Here is a 9594-nt window from a genome sequence, read left to right as displayed (position 1 = left end):
CTGTATCTGTGCGTGAGGGCGCTTCCGTGGTCAGATCGACAAACGGTTTGCACTGGCTGATTCGTCTCGGCCAGGGCTTCGATTTGATATCTTGATCGTTTTCTGGGTCCTCACAGTTTGGGAGAACGGCCTCTTCGAAGTTTTGAGGCAGATTCCTTTTCATTTAGGGTTTTAGGGTTTTAGCGATTTGGTTTTCGGCTCAGGGTGTTAGAGGCTATCGTGCTGATAACGTGTTGTAAACTTAAGGATTTAGAACTATAAGTTTCTGTATATTATTAATGAATAAGTGTTCCCTTTATATAGGGGTTACAAGAGAGATAAATGGAAATACAATAATAGGAAAAATTACAAATCATAAACATAAACGAATTAGGAAATAGGCAAGTTGTAGCCGCCTCTCTCTATAGGGTTGGACCGTCTCTCTCTCTCTAAGTGTATGGGCCGGTTATGGACCGGACCGGTTATGGACATCCACCAATTGATTTATAAGAAAAATCAAGTTCATATATACATATTTGAATAATGTATGTCAAAATACTAAACTTAACCTAAACATTAGTTTGGTTTAAATATTTGGATAGAAAATCAATATATATATTTCAAGTATTTTAAATGTTTCGAGTATTGTTTAGCTATTTTATACGTTTACTTTTGACTATTTGTATACATTTCAAGTATTTTGGACAACTTCAAATATCTTATATATTTTGGATATGTTCTTGTGGTAAGCTGCCTTGGATATGATAAATTCCTAAAAAAAGGCAAAGTTCATGGGCACGTCGGAACTGCGCGAGTTCACCGGGGTGGAGCACGATCCGCCAAAGCTTAATTCGATTTGAAATGAAAGTAAAGTCTTTATTTTCTTGAGTCCTGAACTATTGCGGATACTAAGTAGCAGTCAAAAATTTGTATCCAGGCGGCAGCGGGCGCGGGAGGAAAAAACCTAAGAGCGTTTTTTTGTTGATCTATTCCTCTTCACGTGCCACTTATCTTAACACAACTTGGGCTTTATGGATATTAAATCTAAAATAATCAATATATTTAAGTATATAAATTTGATTCGGATACTCGAAATTTTTCGGTTCGAATCAGATTTGGTTTCGATTCTCTAGATATCAAAGTTTTGAACCCATTCGGATGGATTCGATATTACTTTTTTTTATCGGATTTGGATTTTTGCCCAAACCCTAGCTATAATAATGTTAATTTGTTAAGTTATTTGTATCAAAACTGTTACGATTAGTTTAGTCATATTAATAAAGCTAGTCATAATTCCGCATTATTTCTACACATTGATTTTTTTTATTAACTAGTGGTATCCCGAACATGCAGAAGGATTCAGACTAATTTTTTTGGGGATGTGCAGTCCACGAATAGAAATATGAGTTATAAGCAATGGACCCATATTCACGTGACTACATAATGGAATGTACTGGAGTGCCTTCGGATGACTACATAATGGAACGTATTGGAGTTTATTAAAATCCAAATTACTTAGCAGTCCAAAGGCCGACTACCACTAAACCATCATCACATGGTTTACATATTTGATTTTCACTACCGGATGTAAACAACTTCAAAGCTACTCATATAAATATGATATATTCAATTTAACAAATAATTCTGAAAGTTTGATATAATATCGTGTTTATAAAAAAAAAATAGATATTTCATTTTTTTGTCAACAAATTTGATATTACATTTAAACACAAGAAGTTGACAAAAAAGTTAAAATTTTAAACACAAAAATATTTTATTTTTTGAAAGATTTTTTTTAACTGGGTAAATTTTTGTATAAGTCATTGGAATAAACACAATTACATAAATAACCATAATCATAAGATGTGACAAATATGCAGATAAAATATATTTTCTTTTTTCACCTCAAGTGGACGTATGAAAGATAAGTTACTGAGCTCTATTTTGTTATGTAATACTCTTTCCGTTTCAATATAGATGATGTTTTGGAAAATATTTTTTATTTCATAATATAAGATATTTGCACAAATCTAGATAATTTAAATTTATCAAAAACTGCGTAGCTAGTCAATTATGTTTTTATTATTTCTATTTGTAACTAGATAAATTAGTTTTAAATTATATTTTAGTAATATTTTGATAAAAAAAATATTTTTTTTTAACATACGTGCATGGAAACAAAAACACCATGTAATATGAAACAAATAGAATACTATTCTGTTTCTTGTGTATAAATAGAACATTTTATATAACTATAGAGTACAATAAATCAAAAAAAGAGATTTGTATAGTTATATTTATATTATATTTACTAAATGAATAGAAGATAACAAAATAGAATCTCATTTGAAAATGAATCTAAATTCTATTATATAAATGTATAATATAATATAGATTTTAAACTCCGTTTATGTAATATATGTCTGATTTAAGTTTTCAAAACATATATTATGTATAAAAATTCTATATACTTTTCATGTAAACTATGAAATTACATAACCGTAGTTTTTAAAGTTAAAGTTGAGTAAGAGGAAAAAAAAATATTTTGTAGTAACTAGGAAAACATCAAAGTAGGTGTATATGTATATAATAGGAGGCAAAATGATAATTAATACACATTATAGATAGTACATTATAGTATATAGATTAATATGGCTATTTGATAAATTATAGTTTTTTTTGTAATAGGGTCAAATTTCCTATTCAACAAATCATTTAAAATTATCGACTTATTTCACTTTGGCTTCAATTGGTGACCACAGTTTATGAACAAAATATCGGTGAAATTTTTATTCTTCAATTTTTATACCAATCATGTTAAATTTTTTGATTAGATATATAAACTCTATTCCTCTTATTTCCTCTAGGATGAAAAAAATTATGAAAAAGAATTCCTTCTCCAATTTGGATGAGAAATGAATTGAACATAAATTCCTATATTTATGTTTTTTCTCATTTCCTCACTGAATTTTTGTTCATTATTTTATTTATTTTCTGTTCAATTAAATGGTCACTAGTTGAAGCCGTCTACTCGTGGTCAAAATTTCCTTCTCTTAACATCTTGTTGATATTTTATAACTGGAAGTAAATCACCTGACATCTTATATACTTTGACCAAAAAAAAAAAACAAATAGTCAAACATGTAATAAAAAGGATTGTTACTTAAAATTTACCGACCTTTCCGTTAATAATACACGACTTGAAGTTTTGTTCAGGTCTTCTCTCGTTCGTATCCCATTCTCTTGTTTCTTCACACCAATGAAGCACAAAGCCTCGAAGAGACTATCATTGACATGGGTTTCACTTCTCTGCATTTCCTGCTTTTTCCTCGGAGTAACCTTCACGTCCAGGTTTCTTAGTTTTTATTGAGATTTTTTTGAGTTTTCTCTCCATTAATCTTTACCATTATAAAATCACGTCTTCTTGCATTTAGATATTCAATTGTTATTCAGTTTTTATTTTGTTTGTATTTTCAGATTTCGTGGGTCAGATGATTACGGTCATGAGAAAGTATTCTTTTAAAACTTTTATCTGATTGTCTGAATCTGTATTCGTAATATGAATAGTTTCGAATGTTATTATTGTTTTTTAAAAGCTCGTATTTATAATCTTTGAATTTCGCCAAAATGCAGGAAAAATCACATGAAAAAGATGTAACTGAAGAGGTTCTGAAAATCCATAAAGCAATAGAGTGAGTGTTGTAATAATAATAATAATAATAATAATAATTAAATGTTTTTTGTGTGTGTGTGTAAATCTTTCACTTGCATGTTAAAAATAGTTTGATGATCGTATGTCTTGTGTCCACAGAGCACTGGGTAAGTCAGTTGCTATGCTTCAGAAGCAGCTCTCTGTTAGACACAGCTATCAACAGATTGTGGGTGTCTCAACAACAAATACTTCAACAGGAGGGAACCAAACGTCGAAAGTTTTCATGGTGATTGGTGTCAATACTGCATTTAGCAGTAGACAACGTCGTGATTCGCTTAGAGAGACTTGGATGCCTCAGGGTTACATTTTGTGATGTCCCTCTTTCAAATCTCTTGTTCTTTTCATGCTTCATTGTCTCTATACTTAGTTACCTTTTTAACGTATATATCTATCACAGGGGAAAAGCTTGAGAAACTGGAAAAAGAGAAGGGAATTGTCGTCAAGTTCATGATCGGACACAGGTTAATTCATGGAATAGTAAGAGAAGGCAATGTAGTCTAATGCTTTTTTATTATTAGAGTGAAAATCTTACTTGAGTGTATGTACAAAACTTGTTGGCAGTGCGACACCACATAGTATATTGGATAAGGAAATTGATTCAGAAGATGCTCAATACAAAGATTTTTTTAGGCTGGTGAGATTCATTAGACATCTTTATTTTTTTCTAGGATTGGTTTACGTACAGTGTTTTTTGATATTTTTTTTGGTTTCTTTGCTCGTTGCAGGATCATGTTGAAGGATATTATAATTTGTCTGCCAAAACCAAAACCTTCTTTTCCAGTGCGGTTGCAACGTGGGATGCTGAGTTTTACGTTAAGATTGATGATGATGTTCATGTCAACCTTGGTAACAAACTATTTCTACCATGTTTTTTTTTATTTCTTTTCTCTTTGAATTAAATTGTTGAATATCTTTCTTTGAGGTTTTAGGTATGCTTGGTTCCACATTAGCTCTTCACCGTCATAAGCCGAGGGTTTACATTGGATGTATGAAGTCCGGACCTGTTCTTACTAAAAAGTAATAATCTCGTTTTTCTCTTACAATTTTATATATCATCTATTTGGATGTTAAAGCAGATTTTTTTTTTTTTTTTAAAACATGCAGGACGGCCAAGTATCGTGAACCCGAGTTTTGGAAATTTGGAGAAGAAGGTAACAAATATTTTCGACATGCTACAGGACAAATCTATGCCATCTCAAAGGATCTTGCTACATACATATCTAACAATCAGTAAGTGACTAAGTATGTGTTCTTGAATTATCAAGAAATGAAAAAATATGTTTTACCAAGGGAAATGGTTACTATCCAAGCACATATATATATTACATTTGATTTGATGTTTTACTTTGCAGGCCAATTTTGCACAAGTATGCAAATGAAGATGTGACGCTGGGGTCATGGTTCATCGGGCTTGAGGTTGAGCATATCGATGATGGTAATTTCTGTTGTAGTACTCCAGGTAATCAGCTATATATATTTTTGTATGCTTCAGAAGTTAGTAAATAATGTTTTTCTCATGTAGTTTCTCTTTTTCTTTTGTTTCTTTCTTTATCTCTTTCCAAAAGATTGTGAAATGAAGGCGGATGCTGGAGAAGTGTGTGTGGCGTCATTTGACTGGACGTGCAGTGGGGTATGCAAATCAGTCAACAGAATGTGGATGGTTCATATGATCTGTGGTGAAGATGATAAAGCTGTGTGGGATGCAAATTATTACTCTCTTAGATAAGAGAAAGAGACAAGAGGAGATGACCATTTTGTTTTGTAAAGAAACAAAAGGAATACAAATCCCCTGAGCAAGACCTTTTAGTTCAATTTTTTTTTCAAAAACAAATGTGGAAAAATAAAAAGAAAGACAAATGATGAAACTTTTGATTTTATAGAGGCATGCGTGGAAACATTGATTATCAAAAAGTCATGACTAAGATGAAAAAAAAATCTATTCTTAACTGTGATAGTTGAAAATTCAGTTTAGAAACTTGGCGTTTTATCTATAGAAACAAAGAGCATCAGCAGCGGTAGCATGGACAGAGTCTTTCATCATTAAATTAATAAATTAATTAAACAAAAAATGAGAAAAGAGACAAAAGTAGAGGGACGTCCCTTCTTCAAGAAAAGTTCGGGATATATGAGAGACGTCCCGGAAAACGCTCCATCTTCTCTCTTCTCCAAGAACTTTCAGGCTTTCAGATTTGCAGCTCCGGCGGCTTCCGTCGGAGCTGTGCTTTCATGTTTGTAAATTTTCTCAGTGTGGTTATTTTAAGATCCGTCTGGTATCTGTTTTTTTTTTCTTTTTTTTTCTATCTCAGTTGTAGCTATCTGCTTGTGTTAAAGGTGTAATTCTTTAGGTGTTGAGGAGATCCTTCAGTAGTCTCTAAGATGTGGTGTGGTTTGATTTCTTCATCGCTGCGGAGGCTCGCTTGATTGATTTGACCAAATCTGTATTTTTTTCTGGTGTACGGTTGTTGGTTGATGCCGTCTCTGATGTGGGCTGTTAATTCTTCCATCAGATTTGGTCAAATCGTTGTCGTTTGAGTCGTTTTTGGTTGGCGTTTTGGTCCTTAGTGCTCATCTCTTTCTTTGGTTCTGGCCATTCGAAGGAGCTCCTCTTTTGTAGTGTTGTGTCCTTACCAGATTTCTTTCTGGTTTCGGATTGTGTCTCCCCATGGGTGGGGCTGTTGTTTCTGGGAAAAGGTGGGTCACATAACACCATTTTCGCCGGCTTTTGTCTCCAGGAAGAGATGATTCCTTTACACCGTCTTCGCTGGCGTATCACCGGTTTTATTCTAACCTTGGCGGTTCTATGATTCTCGCTGTCCTATGAGCTATCGCCTCTTGTTCTGATTTCAGAGCCTTGGATTCAATCCTTCTTCTCCAGTTTGGTTTCGCTAATGGCGGAGATCCGGCATGCATGCTCTCTGTCTCCGGAGGAAGCTCATGCCTTCCGGTCTGACGGGTGTTTCACGTGGTGGGAGGAGCTGGTATCTTCCTCATTGTCTCATGTATGGGCTTTAGCCCCGGTTAATTTGAATGTTTTTCTGGTTTGAGCTATGTTTGGCCTTTATGTTTGATGTAAATGTTGGGTTTTAGTCCTTTAATAAAATACTAGATGACAAAAAATAATAATATGAGAGACGTCCCTGCTACGTGTCTATCACATAACTAAACTATTTTTTCTTATTTAAATTTTCATGAAAATATTAAATTATATTATTATTTTATGTGTAAGATACTAATTGAGAAATTAAACCAGTGATGATGCTCTAATGGCCAATGAGCCCTGAGTTTCTACTCTTTAGGTATCAACATTTGATGTTTTACTTTGAAGGCCAATTTTGCGTAAGTATCCAAATGATGTTAAACTAATATATTAGAATGATCACGAGATATATTAAGTTTGATAATCATGTTTTGACACACATAAAATTTATTTTTACTTTAAATTCTGATATAATGTTAATACTATAATTCTTTTGAATAACCGCGATCTTGGTAGATGCTCAATCAATATTCAATTTGAGTCAATTGTGTTTTCGAAAAACATGATATTTATGTTTCTATTCGTTATATCTATAACTGTGAATGGACCTTTTCACCACATGTAAAACAACAAACTCAAATGCCACTACCTCACATATAGTTCTGCACTTATGCTGAAATTGTCACTTCGCAGAAACTTCTGGCAAGAGATAACTTAGTTTTCTTGGAAACTAGTGATAGTGATGTTCACTACAAGAAAAACTATGATTAGCTACAAATTAGCCACAAATTTTTGTTTTGTGGCTTTTTTTTCACCACAAATATCCACAAAACAGCCACAATTTTCAAAATCCACAATTTGTAGCTAGTATGTGGATTTTCGTAGCTAAATGGCTATAAATTTTAACTTGTGGCTATTTAAGGAGAAATAGTCACGATTAACCACAAAAATATATTGTAGAGATATAAAACCACGAATGGCCTCGAAAACAATCGTAGAAATACATAGCTACAACATAATTTGTAGCTGTTCAAAGAAAACTTAATCCCTTAATTTTTTATCTTCTATCATAAAATCTAAATCTTAAATCATAATCTTTTCAAATAAAATAACTCATAATGTGTCAAATAAAATCAAAAACTTATAATAAATTTCTCTCAAACTTTAAACTCTAAACTTATGATCTCATCAAACTCTAAATATATTCTAAACCCTAAACTTATAATCTTTAATGATAAACATTCAATCTTAAATCACATATTCATAAAATAAACAACGAAAATTACACTTTTGTTTTTATTAAATATGTTATCGAAACACATGTAATAATTAAGTTACATGTGTTTGTACAATATGTTAATGTTTCTTAGCTAATATTTTAAATATCAAACTACTATTTATAATATAGCTAAAAACTAAGGTCTAACTTTTATAAAAAGTTATAAATTTATAAAAATATGTTCAAATTATAACTCCAAACCCTAAATTTAACCCACAAAAAATAATGTGGTTAAAATAAAATCCAAAAGTAATAAAAAAATATGAAACATAAGTATAATAGATTTTTCCTTATTATAAACACTAAGGGGGCGACTGGTTTTCCCGCTATCACCCACAAACGCAGTTTTTGCGGTTGGTAGCGGTTGTCGGCAGTTTGTAACAATCACTCAAATCGCTCTAAACCGCTTCAAACCGCTCCGAATCTCATAAATTCAAAAGCTGGCTCCAGCTAGCGTTTGCGGTTGCGGGAGGGTAATTTGTTTTCTTTTTTTTAAACAATATATATACAAAGTAAAAATATTTAATAAAAAATTTAAAATTGAAATTATGAAAATATTAAAATATATCTATTATATTTTAATTAATATTATTAAATTTTATAATAAAAACAATTTCAATAAATTTTCAAAAATTAAAATTATAACTTTTTAAATATAAATTTTATATTTATTATAATTTTATGATTTTTGATATTTTTATAATTATATTAAATATAAATATTGTTAATTTATTATTTGACTGTTACCGCATTTGGTAGTTAACCAGTCATAAGTCATCCGCAAACGCACTAATTTTTAACCGCAGTACCAGTCGTACAATTCTCTTAAAACCGCTAGAAACCGCAACTGTCCGCATCCACAAATTCCCGCAACCGCAACCGCTGCGTTTGAACCAGTCAGACCCTAAGCATGCTCTAAGACTGATTATATATACATAAACTAAAAATTAAAAATATTTAATCGTAAACTATAAAATATAAACAATACATAATATGTCAAGACCCAACATTATAAGAGATTTCAAAAAATTAGTTATAATCAAGAAAATCAGACATTTATAATATATTTTCCCAAAATTACAAACCTTAAACCTATTCTCGTACCTATCTCCAAACATACTACTGAACCTTAAATAATTCTTAAAATTTATTCAATATGCTAAGTTTCTAAATCTATTTTTCAAACCTAATTAATCCCAAACATTAAGACTAACATATAAATCTTATTCCTAAACCCTAAACACTATGCTCTAGACCCTAAACACTAAACTATAACTCTATACTCTAAATCACAAAACTAAACACCAAATATAATCTTTTCAAATATCAAACATAAGCTACAAATATAAATTATTCAAATTTTAATCTTATATGTTAACTTAAATCTCAAACCATATAATCCAAACTCTAAATCATAAAACTCTAAACTAATAATGTATTTTGAAAAGTTAGATATATGATTAAAAGGTTAACATTTAAATGTAACCCTTAAACTTCAATTCCTAATGAAAATACGTAAAGAAAATAACAATCGATTTTAGTTAAAAGTTATGACAAATGACTGAAAAGGTAAAAATAGTGGAATATTGCCATTGGTTGAATTCTTAAACACATGGATCACTCTTTTCTACCGTAAATAAAGTTTGA

General features: G+C 31.1%; 1 protein-coding gene across 1 annotated transcript; it reads left to right on the top strand.

Annotated features, from left to right (window-relative positions):
- Nucleotides 1-3238: 3238 nt before the first annotated feature.
- Nucleotides 3239-5427, top strand: LOC106344521 (probable beta-1,3-galactosyltransferase 5). The gene is made up of 11 exons (XM_013783885.1): nucleotides 3239-3330; nucleotides 3457-3490; nucleotides 3613-3671; nucleotides 3791-3990; nucleotides 4089-4152; nucleotides 4253-4325; nucleotides 4417-4537; nucleotides 4621-4708; nucleotides 4796-4921; nucleotides 5044-5150; nucleotides 5257-5427. The coding sequence occupies exons 1-11, from the start codon at nucleotides 3239-3241 to the stop codon at nucleotides 5415-5417; spliced, it is 1125 nt and encodes a 374-aa protein (XP_013639339.1). The 3' UTR covers nucleotides 5418-5427.
- The last annotated feature ends 4167 nt before the right edge of the window (nucleotides 5428-9594 follow it).

The sequence above is a fragment of the Brassica oleracea genome, chromosome C5, assembly GCF_000695525.1.
Source record: "Brassica oleracea var. oleracea cultivar TO1000 chromosome C5, BOL, whole genome shotgun sequence".
Classification (NCBI taxonomy): Eukaryota; Viridiplantae; Streptophyta; class Magnoliopsida; order Brassicales; family Brassicaceae; genus Brassica; species Brassica oleracea.
Note: the sequence above shows the minus strand (reverse complement) of the source record. Positions and strands in the feature narration are given on the sequence as shown.

What these genes read in the sequence shown, in the direction of transcription:
- LOC106344521 (XM_013783885.1), top strand. Translation starts at nt 3,239, where the DNA reads ATGAAGCACAAAGCCTCGAAGAGACTATCATTGACATGGGTTTCACTT. An exon ending in GGAGTAACCTTCACGTCCAG is followed by an intron (nt 3,331 to 3,456) that starts GTTTCTTAGTTT and finishes TTGTATTTTCAG; the next exon opens with ATTTCGTGGGTCAGATGATT. An exon ending in TTTCTGTTGTAGTACTCCAG is followed by an intron (nt 5,151 to 5,256) that starts GTAATCAGCTAT and finishes TCTTTCCAAAAG; the next exon opens with ATTGTGAAATGAAGGCGGAT.